We start from the raw sequence: 15,867 nt of genomic DNA, 5'->3' as shown, positions 1-15,867 counted from the left end.
ATGTAAGGCTCCCAACGATCGAGTGTGCCCGAGCAGGTTAAAATATAGGGTCACCGTCAAGCGCGTAGGGCCCTCCATTTGAAAAGGAAGTACCCAAGATCCGAGGTAGAGGACCCCCGAAGGACCGGGTGGTGCCAGAGCAGGTTAGCAGATAGGGCTTCCCAACAAGAGCATAAGGCCCTTCATTCAAAACGGAAAGTACCTAAGACCCTATGTAAATGGCCCCTCGAACGATGGAATGTGCCCGAGCAGGTTAACAGAAGGGGTCTGACAAGACCGTAGGGCCTTCCACTCAAATAAGAATTACCTAAAACGCAGTGCGGAGGGCCCCCAAAGATAGAGGGTGCCCGAGCAAATTATGAAATGGGCCCCAACAGGAATGTAGGGCCCTAAATTCAAACGCCAAGACCCAATAAACAGGGGCCCCTGAACAATCCAGTGTAGCCAAGGAGGCAAACAGATTGGGCACACGACACGGGCGTAGGGCCCTCCATTCACATACGAAGTGCCCAAGACACAATGTGGAGGGCCCCCGGATATTCGAGTGTGCCCGAGCAGGTTGACAGATGGGGCCCCGGCAAGGGCGTAGAGCCTTCAGTTCAAACATGAAATACCCACGACACGATGTAGAGGGCTCCGGATAACTGAGTGCGCGAGAGCAGGTCAACAGATAGGGCCCCCGAAAAGAACGGAGGGCCCTCCATTTAAAAAGGAAGTACCCAAAACCAGATGTAGAGGTCCCTACCATCGAATGGGCCCGGATATGTTATCAGAAGAGGCCCCGAGAGGAGCGCAAGGCCCTCCATTTAAATAAGAAGCACCCAAAACCCGGTGCGAAGGGCCCCCGAAAGGTGGAGTGTGCCCTAACAGGTCATCAAATGACCCCCGATAAGAGCAGAGGACCCTAAATTCAAACACCAAGAACCAGTGTGTAGGCCACCCGAGCAATCCCAGTGTGGCTGAGGAAGCAAACAGAAGGGGCCCCGACAAGTGCGTAGGGCCCCATTCAAAAAGCACGTGCCCAAGGCCCAATGTAGAGGGCCTCCGAACGATCGAATGTGCCAAACACGTTATCAGATAGGCCTCACCACAAGAGCGTAGGGCCCTCCTCCCCCCCCCCCCCCCGCATTCAGAAAAAAAAGAACCCAAAACCCAGTGTGGGAGGTCCCCGAACGACTAGTGTGCCCAAGCAGGCCATCAGATGTGCGCCCGCAAGAGTTTAGGGCCCTAAGCAAGTGACAGATAGAATAGAAACGCCTTAGACCAATGTAGAGGGTCCATGAGCAATCGCAAAGGGTGTCGGTAGGTTGATCGAGGCCCATATAAAGGTCCCCTGAGCAGCCGAGATTGGGTAAAATAAACGTAAAATACCCCCGGCTATAGCTCACAGAGGCTTTTTGGCGAATGGGAAGAATCGTGAAGGGCCCCGTGATTGACAAGAGTGCCCCGGCACGCTAACGGGAAGGGCGCCAACGACGGCGCAGGGCCCTCCGAGCAAATACAAAGAAATGAACGGCAATGTGGAATGTCTCTTAACGATCGAAATGACCATGCAAGTGGGCATGTAGCCCCCCCCCCCCCGGAAACAGCATGGGGTCCTTAGATGGTGTAATGAGGCCCTAAAATATCCAGCTCACAACTTTTCCAATCATTGAATAAGACTTCTCATACCTCCTTCACTTTCGCTCACAACTGTTTATGGTCGCCTGGAATTCCCGAGATGTCCAGTTTTTGTTGCATTTTGTGTTTAAAAACTCAACCTATTCGCCCAGCTAGGACCCCTCGGAGCCAAAGGGGCCCCCTCGGGGTCCAAGGGAGAGGACATGGTCCCGTAACCCCCCCCCCCCTGAATCCGCTCCTGCTTGGTGAATGACCTTGCGGACCAGCTGTCACCTACAGCAAAGAGAATACTATCAAAATACCGGGTGTGTTATTATTTTTCTGCAAAGTGACATGTTGCCACATTCTGGTGTCAATGACGTCTTGCGCAAGTGACATATCGCTAAAATCATACTAAACCTGGACCGTAGTTATTTGTCATGACCTCGATTGTTGCTGAATTTTCCTCCCTAAACGTCTGGGCCCAGGCGTAAAATGCAACAGCAGTCCTCACAAACTATGTTACCGACACCGTGTGGCATAATTGTTATATCACACCCCTGCAAGCCTCGATTATAAGCCATTCCATATGCTCGTGGCAGTGTGGTGTAGGTCAACGTGGCATTGTAACGCTTACTTTTCTCCATTTCGTCGCATAGATCTATCGAGTGTCCGGGCCCAATACCGTCCGGGATAGGGACCGTCTTAGGCACGGACACTACAGATCTGGACCCTGTGGCCGTCATGGGTGCCTGAACCCTCTTTGAGCGTTAAGGGGCTGAGGAATCTCGATCGTCTGGATGCAGGGCGCCCGGATGACCCCTTCAAGATCGGAACTTCAGCTCATCAGATCTAGGGTCAAAGTTAATCACGTAAAATTTATATTTTTAGTTTATCAGTTGGATGCTTGCAAGTGTGAGGTGATGTTTTGCGACTCACCAAGCATCGACCGAAAGATCAGTTCAAGCACTGCAGTTAAAATAAACTGCGATCACACGGAGGCATCTGGCCTCCTGTGACTCTGCTTATTTGTACTTCATCCACGCAGGAGGGCTGATTCGCCATAGAACTTATCAGATCCAGTTTTCATGATGGTGTGGGTTCTGTGGGGGCCAACGCTGGGAAAGCCACTTGGAACGAGCAGATCACTTGAAGAGGCACTAGGAACGGGCGGATCTCTAGGAAATGCACTAGTAACGTGTAATCCACTAAAGAACACGCTAGGAACGAGCAGATCACTGAGGGAGGCACTGGGAAAGGGAAAGTCGCGAAAAGTTCCAGAACTGGCTGGAAAATGGCAAGCCACACCAACTTATGCACAATTATGCTCGCGACGCTGCATGCAAGGAAACGGATAGCACAGACTTTGATGTTCACCACATCTGACCCGCAACAGAGCCTGTACGGCACTGCACTACGCGAACTAGGTAACACACCAGACAGCAGAAGCGTCTCGGATATGAGGTACATTGGGCGCCAGCCAGGGCTTACGCTGGTCTTGTGCGGCCCACAGCCCACACGAAGACGCAAAGTTATTCAGGAGCGGCGATAGCCAAGGTCCCTGGCAGAGGCGTGCTCAGGTCCATGACAAAATGGGTCGTAAACGTGAAACGAAGAGCAGGCAAGCTCGATTAAAACCCGCCCCTGCTCACAACACACGACACTGCGGAAACCTCCCGCAGTCGGCTCCTGCCTCCGCTCCTGCCGACTGGTCCGGGAGGGGGAGCAGTCGCGTGTAGAGTGCGGACGGACGCTGCTGGGCTCCTCGTCCCGCCGCTGTGCCGCAGCTCGGTCCTGCTGCGCGTCCATCTCGACGACAAGGTGAGATGGCGCGGCGCACGCTCGCACCTGCGTGCCGACATAGATGTGCCATGGGTACGTGGACGCGCCGACATGGGTTGTTACATGGGTGCGTGAACGTGCCGCATGAGGTGCATGCCTAGGGGCGGGCTGGTGTGGACGGCGAGTATGTGGCGCAGCTGCATCGGCGTATTAAATTGAATATCAAGGTACACCGAAGTACCAAGGCCAATGTGCGTCTTTCACTGGGTTCGTTGAACTAGCGATGGAGTCCTTCAGTGAAACAATAAACTATCACTTTAACAATATTTCTGCTGTGAGGAAAAACGCCTTTTACGTATTATCACAATTTAGCTGGTGCCGTTGTGACGATGGGTCCTCCAAGTCACAAAATCTGCGGTTCGTGGGCACGAAATACGGGTGGCGGAGTGCGCGGCACTGTGTTCATGGTAATTTTCCACACGTGCGTAACTGTTTTTTTTTTTTCTAGGCTTATTGGTACGTATGTACCTCGGACTCACGGATGTGTTTGATTGGGTTCGTGCGTATGCTCGATTGGCCTCTCGGGCATGCTTGATTGGGAACATGAGTCAGGGGCGGACCCAGGATTTCGTCAATGGGGTGGGGGGGGGGGGGCACGCAACATTGTGGGACCCCTTTAGAGTTTAGGTCGGGAATCCCCTAAGCATTCTTCGTATTCAGGACATTGTATTTTAAAACTTGTATATCTTCTATCTTGCATACAGGAGCCCATTTTACTGTGTGCAGCCCTAGAAAACGAGGAACTGCGTATTGACGTACCTTGAGCTTGTTCATTTTCTTCATATCATGGTGGATCCTGCCATTTTGAGGCCAAATATTTCGAGAAAAAAACAGGACGAAGTCAACTATAGTTCACTGCTAAAATCGCATGACAATTATACACAAACTTGATTCATGGCTTATTCACAGCTAGCTGGCTGGTCGATGTGATCAGCTGATGGCTAATGGCTGATGCAGAGTTTCTGCTTTACCTGTTATGAAAGAGGACAACATATCTTAGCGTTCAAAATATTCTAAGAACGTAGTACACAAGCATAACAAGCGCCACAAAGTCAACAACCGACGAAAATAACATACATGACGTCTGCGTGCCTAAAATTACGTCCGACGATCTCGCATAAAAATCTCTGGCACATACCCGACAGCTGCCCTAACCTGCCTAGTCACCAAGAGGAGTTGCCTTCTTATAGCCTCGGACTTGTGAACATGAAATAATTTAGCCAGGCCGTACACCACGAGCAGGCAACACGCCCTGGCGCTCGCAAAGCACACGTGCGGCTTCAACAACAAAGTGAGATCCTTCATGCGTCAGTGCAAGGGCTCACGACCAATGCAAAGATGCCTCGGAGCGATAAGAGTGCCCCGGCCAATTAAGAAGTATGTACCTGCCAATGACGGGGGTCTTCCGATAACACGGGAAACCAAATATAGGGCCCCGGTCGGAGGATATGATCCGTTAAAGAAAGGGAAATTATCCATGACCAGTGTAAACGAATTAATGCCCCTGTGCGATCAAGAGTGCCCGGGCAGGTTACCGAGCAGGGTTCTGACGGGAGTAAACGCCCTCCGTAAACGATATAAAAAGGGCCCTAAATAAATGTTGATGGCCCCTGGGCATCGAGTGCTCCGGTGCGTTGTCTTATATGGGGCCCCAGCAACAGCACAAGGCCGTTTCGAACACGTGGAGAGAACCCGAGACTTCAATGAAGGGCCCCTGAACAACCGAGTGTACCCCGGCATATGGGGCCCCGGCGTAGTGCATAGCGCCTACCAGGCGAATGGGAAAAATTATTGGAGGGCCCCTGATCGATCTAGAAGGCCCAGGCATGTTGGCAGATAAGACCCTAATAGCAGCACAGAGCCCTACAAGAAAATACAAATAGATCAAGAGCAACGTGAAAGGTTCCTTAGCGATCGGATTGACCCGGCTAGTGGACAGATAGGGTCACGGCGACAGCGTGGGGCCTCTGGACAGCGCAATGAGCCGCAAGATCTCCCCCAGTCCCCACCCTCTCAATCAACGAAGAATTACCTTTGCCTGCTCACGGGCCCTTTTCTTTTGCTTGCGACTGTTCTTGGTCATCTGGAGGCCCAAAGATGTCTGATTCTTTTGTATTTTGCGTCAGAAAACTGCGTCCGTTCGGCGGGTTATGAGTCTCTTCGCAGCCTATGAGGCTCCTTTGGGCACAAAAGGGAGAGCCAGACTCCTTGCTACCCCCCCCCCCCCCCTCCTCCCTAGATCCACCACTAGCCCAAACAGCTTATCTGACAAGGCTCCGACAAGAGCGTATTTCTCTCTATTCCCGTTACTTAAATAGGAAGTACCCAACACGTAATGTGGAGGGCCCTGGAATGATCGCATGTGTCCGAGCAGGTTACCATATTAGGGCCCGACAAGAGTGCGGGGCCCTCCATTCAAATGGAACGTACCCAAGGCCCAGTGCGGAGGGCCCGAACAATCGAGTGAGCCCGAGCGGGTTGACAGATGGGGCCCCCGACAAAAGCGTAGGGCCCTCCAAGGTATTTAGAATCACCCAATACACAATTTTGAGGGTCCGGAACGATTGAGTGTGCCCGAACAGATAAACAAATGTGACTCGACAAAAGCAGAGGGCCCTGAGCAAGTGACAGGAATTGGAAGGACGCCAGGCCAATGCAGAGGCCCATGAACATATCGCGAGGGTGCGGGTAGGCTAACAGAGACCAATGTGAGGGGCCCCTGAGCAACCGAGGATACTCCGGCAGGTTAGCACATGGAGCCCCCTGCTAAAGCGTATGGAGCCTTTCGGGCGAATATGAAAAGGATTCGTGGAAGGCTGCTGATCGACAAGAGTGGCCCGTTTCTAGCAAAAATGCCACCCGACAACAGGGCAGGGAGCCACGAGGAAATGCAGATGCGTCAAGGGTAACGTGGAAGGCTTCTTTACGATCGGATTGACCCTGCGAGTGGACATATAGGGGCCCCAGGGAACAGTGGAGGGCTTCTGGACAGCCAGATGAGCCTGAGAATCTCACAATCACCACCTCCTCAATCAGCGAAGGATTAGTTCTGTCTGCTCGTGAGCTCCTCACTTTCGTTTGCGACTGTTCTTCGTCGCCTGGAAGCGCAAAAACGTCCAATTGTTTTGAATTCTGTTTTTTTCAAATACCGTCATTTCGGCCGACTTTGGGCTTCTTGGAACCTTTGGGCCCTCCAGGGCGCAAAGAGAAGCATGTCCCCGTGCCCTCCCCTCTGGATCCGCCGCTGGCATGAGTGTTTCATCAGGTGAATACGTGGGTCGAATGAGTACATAACAAGCACATGGCTTCTGACAATAAGTCAAGGGTGCGGAGCGATGGAAAATGAAAAAAAAACACATCCCAAAGTGCGCCAACAAACAGGTTTCTCTCAAGACATGGTCCACTTTCGTGTCAAAGGTAGAGGGGGGGGGGGAGGGCTGAATATCAGCTTGGGGAGGGGGAGAAGGGCCGAAGCCCCCAGCTGAATGTGACACTGCACCCTTGGGGCATGGACTTGCAGCGCAGACATACAGGCATAATGACTGGAGTTCAAGGGCGTGAGAAACGGCTGCCAGTGAGCGGAAATAACTTGACCCACGGGCAGCGAGTGTATGGGCGTACACCATGCGATTCATGATGCATCTTCGTGCTTAAGTGTGGCTCACTGTCGTGTAACATGGGTACATGACTTCTTAAAATAGGTTTATGAATACTGAGCATGCGAAGCGAGAAAGGACTGTCTTCCGCTCTCACGACTCATGCGGCGCCAGTTGATGAGCTGATCGCAATGGATCTCTTGTTGGTGTGTAAGTTCTGCTGTCCTGGTGTCTCGCCTCCGGCTTACTGCTACACACGGTGCGTTCGAAGCCACCTCCGTATCTGACACTCGTCGCAGGCAGTCCACACAGTCCGTCCCTCCGGCGCGTCCGTCCTCGCGCCAGCGGCTCTCTAAGTCTTCTCCTTGTTGCTACCTCCTCTCACGGCCCGCGGCCGCGTCCCTCGCACGGGGCGCAGGAGGAGGGGAACGCGAGCGCATTTAAGCGGCGTCCGCCAAACTACGCGAACATTTACTGTCTAGCTCGCCTGTGTTCTCTGACACCGTACAGGTGTTCATACACCTGTACGTGTTTGATTGAATTCATATCAGATGCGCGTGCTGTTAACTGTTTCGTGAAGTATGTTATTAAGTTCATAAGCATGTAGCATGGGTGCATGAAACTGCATTAAATTCACAACACTGATAGTCGTATTGTCACAGGAAACAAACAAAACCTTAATGCTACATCAGGACTCAAATACTCATTCCGAACGGCACTGTGCATTCTACTGGAATGACGTAGTTGCGTTTCAACAGACCTATCACAATGAGAACGTACATGATCGCTGCCTGCCGGATAAGATATTATTTTAAAAGGAAGAAGAGACAGTTCTGACGCTGTCGCTCCATACACCGATTGTATGAGTTTGCTGTCCCTTCAGTTTGGGGGTGCTGATGACGCGGTGGTTGACCACTGCATGTCTGGGAAGCCAGAGGTGCGGGGTTCGATTCCCCGTGGTGCCCGCCCGCCCTGCCAGGGTGAGAGGCGGGCGACGCCGCACAGCCTAAGCAACTGAGTGCGTCGTAAAGCCCCCTTGATGACGTCCGTTCAGCGTAGTTGGAGCCTAGGCCCTTCATATGGTTGGGGTTTCGTCCCAAAGCTTGTGATGGGAGGTGCTAAACATCGATGGTATTGCTATCGAGCTTCTATCGCCTTGCTTTCTTTTTGTTTTCTGGTTATATTTTCCGGAAAAATACATTCAAGGCTGGGAAAATGTCGATTAATGTCAGTCACTTTAAAAGAGATAATTTCAACTGCTTGATAATCTTGCTATGCAAGCCCCTGGGGTAATTAGCATACTATTCAACAGATCTATGTAGGTGCATTTTATGTTGAGCTGTACATCTCTTTGGCTTATGTGATGATATTACCAGACAGTTCTTTGAATGTTGGATGCAGTAGTGACCCTCCCATCTAGGCTTCATGTCTCTCCTGGGTCACCAGTCTTAGCAGACTTGGAATTCAGTTCAATCAGCTTTTTTAAAGACATCCTGATCCTTGCCATAGATAACTGAAGCCAAGCTGAAGACCTGACCTGAATGGAAATAAGAAAACTGAATTTGACACACTGCTTCACCATTATTGCTATTACCCACCAGTGACTGCGCAGGTCTGACCCAACTGGCACAGCTTTCATACAAAGTGAGGTAGATAAATCAAAAATGTGTTTTTAATTGCCGGGCTCACTTCATAATATTAGCTTACTTATATGCCAATCATATTTTTTCTGCTATCTTTCAGTGTGAGCATGTATAATTTTTAGTTTTGCATACCACTGATGTGGTGAAAGAAAGTTTTGTTAAGTTCAGCATAGCCCTGAATAGGTCAACCACATATGATGCTATGTTATTGTGTTCCAAATGAGCTGGCGGGGTTTGGTTAAGGAAGTTGTCAACTAATTTCTGAATCTGTTCTGATTTAAAGCTCAGTTAAGCAAAGGTTTGTATCACACCCCATTATGGAGTGAGACAGGACTTAGCTGTCATGCAGGGGGGGTGAGTGGTCTTTGAACAGCTGCTCCTGGTTCTTGTGGAGATATTAGCTCATGCTGGCAGGACATACCATTTTATGAACAACTTTATTTTTGTAGTAATGATTGTTATGGCCAACACCAGAAATTGTCTGAAGTAATCTGAGCAAAAGCAATATTGGGATCAGACCAAGAGCACCATTAGGAGTCCTGGGCAGCTCAACACCCCAGTACCATGGGTCAAAGGTCTCAACAAAACCATTTTAAATGCCAGCCATAGCCTTAACTCAAAGGCTTCTCTATTTAGTGGTTACTTTCTCCCATAGGAGGTGGCCCCCAAATTGGAGACAGCCCAACATATAATCTCTTCAAAACAGGTCTGGTTTGTATGGCAAATATTTTAACCACCAGATTAAACCTGAAAGAACAGTCAGTCAGTCACATGATACATTTGAGTTGATGTTAGGCTGCTTTGTCAGACTTGATCCCCCCCCCCCCCTTCCCTCAGTCCTGATACAGTTCCACGGCCCATGTGTCTGACAGCTCTCTGTCCATCTGCAGCACCACTTAGCCAACCGTAGCCTCCGCCCAGCCCTTCACCATGGTGGCCGACAACCTGGGCGTGGTGCTGCACGAGAAGAATGATGTCCGGATGGAGGCGCTGCCGATGCCGCAGGCCGGCGCCGGTGAGGTCGTCGTCGCCATGGACACCGTCGGCATCTGCGGCTCCGACGTCAGCTACGTCACCAAGGGCCGCATCGGCGACTTCGTGCTGCGCAAGCCGATGGTGCTGGGCCACGAGGCGAGCGGCGTCGTGCACGCACTAGGGGAGGGCGTTACGTCGCTAGAGGTCGGCGACCGCGTGGCCATCGAGCCAGGCGTGCCGTGCCGCCGCTGCGACCACTGCAAGCGCGGCACGTACAACCTCTGCGCGGACGTGTTCTTCTGCGCCACGCCGCCGGATGACGGCAACCTGTGCCGCTTTTACAAGCACGCGGCCGACTTCTGCCACCGGCTGCCGGCCAGCGTGTCGCTGGAGGAGGGCGCGCTGATGGAGCCGCTCTCTGTGGGCGTGCACGCGTGCCGCCGCGCCGGCATCACGGCCGGACAACGCGTGCTCGTCTGCGGCGCCGGCCCGATCGGGCTCGTCAACCTGCTGGTGGCGCGCGCGATGGGCGCCACGGAGGTGGTCGTCACCGACATCTCGGCCGGCAGGCTGGAGCTGGCGGCCCGACTCGGCGCGCAGCACACGCTGCTCGTCGACAGCAAGGACGCGGAGGCGCTGGCCGGCCGCGTGGCGGAGCTGCTCGGCGGCCGGCAACCGGACGTTACAATCGAGTGCAGCGGCGCCGAGGCCAGCATCCGGCTGGGCATCTTCGCCACGCGCTCCGGCGGCATGATGGTGCTGGTCGGCCTCGGCCCGGCCGAGGTGACCGTGCCGATCGTGAACGCCGCCGTGCGCGAGGTCGACATTCGCGGCATCTTCCGCTACGCCAACTGCTACCCGGCGGCGATCCAGCTGGTGGAGGCGGGCTTGGTGGATGTGAAGCCTCTGATCACTCACCGCTTCCAGCTGGAGCAGTCGGTGCAGGCCTTCGAGACGGCACGCACCGGAGCCGGCGGCGCCGTCAAGGTGCTGATCAAGTGCGGCGAGCAGTGACGCGGCGCCCGGCCGCGGACGCCGGAAGCGACGCAGGCGAGTTTGCCGGCGGGGGCGGGCGGTAGATGCATGCTGTAGAATGGTGCGGCGCTGCAGGGACCAGGCGGCGAACCCCAGGCGCCGGGTTCGCCATGTACTTCAGCGGCAGCAGTTTTACAGCTTCTCCAGCGACATGAAGTACGTCGTGTGGCACGTTTTTAGTCTCAGAGGAGTCGCTCGCTTGATTGTAGACATTGTGGTAACAAAAATCGTGATCGAGCATGTGGTAACTGCATGCGTATAATTGTTCTGATTTTTATCACAGCATATTTTTATCACACTCACTTTAGAGGTGTCGCACTACCACGCCTCGGCGGTCAAAGTTCCCCGGTTGCAATGGCCGACCAGCCCCGAGGCAAAAGTTCAGAATTGCCACGCGTGGGTACGCGACTGGTGAAGGTCAGTATGGCTCAGGTTCACACGCTGTGGCGGGTAGCGGACAGCCGTGTTGGTGTGGCGGTTCCGGACGGGCGTGCGGAAGTTCCGCGCACAGTCCCGGCCATCGTCAAACCGAGAACACTTTGGTGAAGGGGGATGATGGGCGGCGGGCCAGCAGGAGGAACCTTCGGAAACGGGAGGTACGGGCGGCACCGCGGTATGGCTGAACCCGGCCGCTTGCAACCAATTGTTGTGGAAGACCGGGACGCCTCCTCTTCTGTGGTCAACGACGATGGAAACTATTCTCGAATGCGTGTTGGTGCTGGGCGGGAGGCGCCTGATGGTACAATACAAGTGAAGATCACTAGCGCTGACAATTTTCGGTCCAGACCTCGACGTCCAATACTGGCCCCAAGTAAGTAGAGCTTCATTCAGTAAAAGCGGTGGCGAAGACCAATGTCTCACTATATAACTAATGAAAACGAACACAGCTACATCATGCACATTCTAGTCAGTTATTGAGCTTCAAGAGCTCGTCAACTGCATTGGTTATCTGCGCCCATGTCTTGTCAAGAACCTATGTCAACAGCACTATAATCAGATCTATGTAAGCAGATTGTCTTCAATGTCCTAGTCACTCCGAAGGCCCATCAGCTGTGCACCAGAACCGTACAGCGTAGAAAACAAGTCGCGTAAAGGCCACTTGGCCCACCTTCCACCTGTCTAGGTCGTTGAATACAAACGTTTGAAGTCAATATCTCTGAAAAGGCGAAAACTGCTCGAAGATCACTCGTCGGCGGATCACCGATCAGCCAAGCCAGGGGAATGTAATTCAGATTAAAACAGCAGTCTCGCTCAGTCTTGTAGTTCCGACACTCAGCTGTTACGTGAGCCACGGACAAAGGCGTTCGGCATCTGCGGCAGAGTGGTCGAGCTTCCGAAGAAGCAGGTAAGATTGCGTTCCGTACGTGAGGCCCGTGCGCAACCGGCTCAGTTTTACTCCGTCTGTTCTGTCTTTAAAGTAAGAGGATTTCCGTTCGCTGATGTGCGCTTTAATGGCTCGGAGCTTGCTTGGTCTCCGGGCAATATCAGTACCCAATTAATCCCAAATGCGTTACCATCGTGTTTTTAGATCACTACAAAATACGTCCTTGAGATCTCCTGCTGGTGTCTTCTTCCAAGCCAAGCCAAGGCCGTGAGTGCCCTGTTTGGCCAGGGAGTCAGCCTGTTCGTTTCCGTTTATCTGGGCGCGACGGGGCATCCAAGTGAAAACGACATGACTGTTGTCCTGCTGCATGGTAAGCAATGCGTATAGTATTTCCTCATCGATTTTGTGCCGCTGACGTGCTTGTTGTAAGGTCACCAGAGAGCTCAGAGAATACTACGTACATAGATTTGTCACGCAGATGCACTAAACGCGGAGCCTCGCGGATGGCAAACAACTGCGGTAAATATGGAGCGATTTTTACACAAGTTAAAACATCTTCGTTCGTTTCCTGATGCGAATCAACATCCTATACACGTGCTAGTTTTTGATGCATCAGTATATATATATATATGTGACGGAACCCCCCATACACGACATGCGGATGACACAGAAACTCCGGGCGGTATTCCTCTGCCGTTGCGCATTTCTTTAATGATTCGCAAAGGTGGAAGTTACACTTGAGTGTTTGAAGTTGCCATGGTGAGATCCTTGCTCTGGACCAAGAGCAACAATATTCACCGAGATGTCCAATCGCTCAAATATCTGCTTGGCACGTATGGTGATGGTTAGCGCAGCTTTCGCATGGGAAGAAGTGAAAAGGTTCACAACGCGTGGTGAAGAAATGCTCGAGTATGTGGGATGGGAAGGAGATTGTAATCTTTGCTACATGTCGCGCGGACAGTAGTTTCCGTCGCAAATACAAAAGGCGCTCGTTCGCATCCACCGATATGCTGTGAAGCAGTGTTAGTACGAAAATGCTCCCGTGGTTATTCGGGTGCCGTCATGGCGCGCTCTGTCTAAAAGTTTGTTCTCCGTCTGCGAAGCCGAGTCAATCTGAGTCAAAACCTTTAAAATATGTCAGGCTTTGAAGCAGCAACCCCGGAGGTGTGGGCGGCATGACAGCCTGCTGTCGATTACGACCTGTGGGAGCTTGGCTTCTTGTCTAACTAGTATTTCTTACCCGTGTAACACAAGCTATGAACCGGGACAATGGTCACGTTTTCCGCCAAAATGAACAGATACTATTTGGCAGCAGAAAATTGAGACCCGTTCAGCACACCCAATCTTTCCAATGTTCCCATATCTAGTTGAAGCTGTTGCTCGGAAGCTGCGCTATCCGTGCGCTAATCCAAAGGGCAAATTCGTCCATGAAAAATTATCTCGAGTGGAGGAAGGGTTTCAGTTATGTCTTGAGCGATGATGGCAAAGAGTGCAAAGCTGAGAACGCTACTCCGTGGAACGCCATTTTCTGGCGTGTATGGAGCGGACAAAGCCGAGCCCACACAGACAGGACAGACCTATTCCAAAGGCAGTTAGACAACAATTTTAACAGGAAAAAGAGACAGTTCTGACGCTGTCGCTCCATACACAGATTGTAGGATTTTGCTGTCCGTTCAGCGTAACCACTGCACGTCTGGGAAACCAGAGGTACCGGGTTCGATTCCCCGCGGTGTCCGCCCTTCCTGCCACGGTGAGAGGCAGGCGACGCCATATGGCCTCAGCAGCTGAGTGCATCGTAAAGCCCCAATGGCATGTTACATCCGTTCAGCGTGGGGTGCCGATGACGCGGTGGTTAACCACTGCACGTCTGGGAAGCCAGAGGTGCGCGGTGCGATTCCCAGTAGCGCCCGCCCACCCTGCCAGAGTGAGAGGCAGGCGGCACCACACAGCCCAAGCAGCTGAGTGCGTCGTAAAGCCCCATGACGACAACGTCCGTTCAGCGTAGTTGGAGCCTAGGCCCTTTATATGGTTGGGGCTTCGCCCCAAAATTTGTAATAGGAGATGCTAAACTTCGATGGTCTTGCTATCGAGCTTCTATCGCCATGTTTTCTCTTTTGTTTTCTGGTAATGTTTTCTGGAAAAAATTCATTGCAAGTCTGAAAAAATGTCAATTAATGTCAAAGTCACTTTAAAAGTGATATTTCAACTGCTTGATAATCTTGCTATGCAAACCCATGGGGCGGGGGTCCAAAGTCTAGTATAACATATGGCAGCAACGGCGCACATTTCACGACTAGCCACAGGGTTCCCATGTTAAAATGACATTCTTCAGGCCCACGGCTTTCTAAATCTTGAGCATATGTATGCATGAAAAGTGCATAGAAATGAAGCTGGAACAATTCTCTTTCGATTTCCACGATCAAAAGTGTGCACCGTGGCACTCATTTTCGAGCTATCAGGCAAAGTGCAGACCCATGCACGCACCACGATGTGTAGGCGTGAGATCGAATCCCGCTGCCGTCAACTCTTTTCAGCAGAGTTCAGATGAAACACGGAGTGAATACGGCCACTGACTGGCCATAGAACTATTGAGTGCAACAATATTATGATTAAATATGAACACACATGCATATATCGTCGCAAAACCTGCAAAATAAATATTTGGAACTTCAATATGACATAATTTTTTATTCCTCATCAAGCCTTGTAATTTATAACTTTAACTTGCATCCATTGATCCATGAGTAGGAAAGGTACACCTAGGCAGCCAAAGTGAAATGGGGAGTTTAGACAGATTTAGAAGGTTCATCAGTATCTGAAACATATGCAGCCTTGGCTCAAGGCAATACAAACTATCAATGGACCTTAGATTAAATAGATGAAATAAAATCAACAGACCCCAAAACTAAGCCCCAGTTATGCACATTTTTATATAAATACAACATGCTGTCCTTTTCTTAACAGTGCAGGCAGATAACTCCTTTGGCGAAATGTCATCAGGTATGTGCACAACATTGCATCATACCAAACATTTCTGTTACATTGCAGTGCCTTTCATGTCTCAATAAACACATCTAATGCAATTACACAGCAGTGCTGAACTGACATAATTACTGGTTGGCCCATTTCATGGGTGGTATTGCCACTGTGGACAAAGGCTATCAATGCTTATGTGGAATATTCAAATGCCAATCAGACAACAGTCTCAACATTCATGTATTCACAAATAACAAGACCCTCAGCCCAAACATAAATCTACCTGAGCACATCTTGGCCAATCACCTCACATGCAGTATTCCACAAGCATTCAACAGCCGGTAGCCTAGGCCACAGCATTCATAACTGACAAGTTGTGCTGTAATGAATAATTACATTATCAGCTTTGCTCCAGAATATTTAAATAAGCCATTATATGTAAACTGAGACATGGTGTGACTTGGCAAAGAACAGCATACATCTGATGAGCCCAGAGACATCTGAAATTACTTGAACACAACCTGATCCTCCGACCGCCATCCCCAATACCGCACCACAATTCAAGCGTTTCGCGCATATCTAACGGTTTTGCGACTGAGAAATGTGATTACACTTAATCGCAACAAACAAACCAAAGATGCCGCTGACACAGCACTGCCAACTTTTGGTACAACAACCTAAATCTGGTGTTAATCCCAATTCTGGTATACTTCTGGTATGTGTCGATACCTACTAGTCCAAACTTTGGAGTACCCGGTGTAATATTGCCCTGCCATGGGGTAACTGACGTACGCTTACGTAATAATATTACCAGACAATTCTTTAAATGTTGGATGCGGTAGTGCCCTCCCACCTGGGCTTTATGTCTCTCCTGAGT

General features: G+C 51.2%; 1 protein-coding gene across 3 annotated transcripts; it reads left to right on the top strand.

Annotated features, from left to right (window-relative positions):
* Positions 1-3,339: 3,339 nt before the first annotated feature.
* LOC119104841 (sorbitol dehydrogenase) lies at positions 3,340-11,453 on the top strand. Of its 3 annotated transcripts, none has more exons than XM_037228564.1 (2): positions 3,340-3,420; positions 9,571-11,453. In XM_037228564.1, the coding sequence occupies exon 2, from the start codon at positions 9,611-9,613 to the stop codon at positions 10,667-10,669; it is 1,059 nt and encodes a 352-aa protein (XP_037084459.1). In that variant the 5' UTR covers positions 3,340-3,420; positions 9,571-9,610; the 3' UTR covers positions 10,670-11,453. The 3 variants fall into 3 exon arrangements, with proteins under 3 accessions (XP_037084459.1, XP_037084460.1, XP_037084461.1); XM_037228565.1 differs by lacking the exon at positions 3,340-3,420 and adding an exon at positions 7,959-8,017; XM_037228566.1 differs by lacking the exon at positions 3,340-3,420 and adding an exon at positions 7,985-8,055.
* Positions 11,454-15,867: the final 4,414 nt, after the last annotated feature.

The sequence above is a fragment of the Pollicipes pollicipes genome, unplaced genomic scaffold (genome assembly GCF_011947565.3).
Source record: "Pollicipes pollicipes isolate AB1234 unplaced genomic scaffold, Ppol_2.1 Scaffold_6052;HRSCAF=7182_pilon_pilon_pilon, whole genome shotgun sequence".
In the NCBI taxonomy this organism is placed as follows: domain Eukaryota; kingdom Metazoa; phylum Arthropoda; class Thecostraca; order Pollicipedomorpha; family Pollicipedidae; genus Pollicipes; species Pollicipes pollicipes.
The sequence above is the reverse complement of the archived record's forward strand: the minus strand, read 5'-3'. Positions and strand labels throughout refer to the sequence as shown.

Coding starts and splice junctions, on each gene's coding strand:
- LOC119104841 (XM_037228564.1), top strand. CDS start 9,611: ATGGTGGCCGACAACCTGGGCGTGGTGCTGCACGAGAAGAATGATGTC.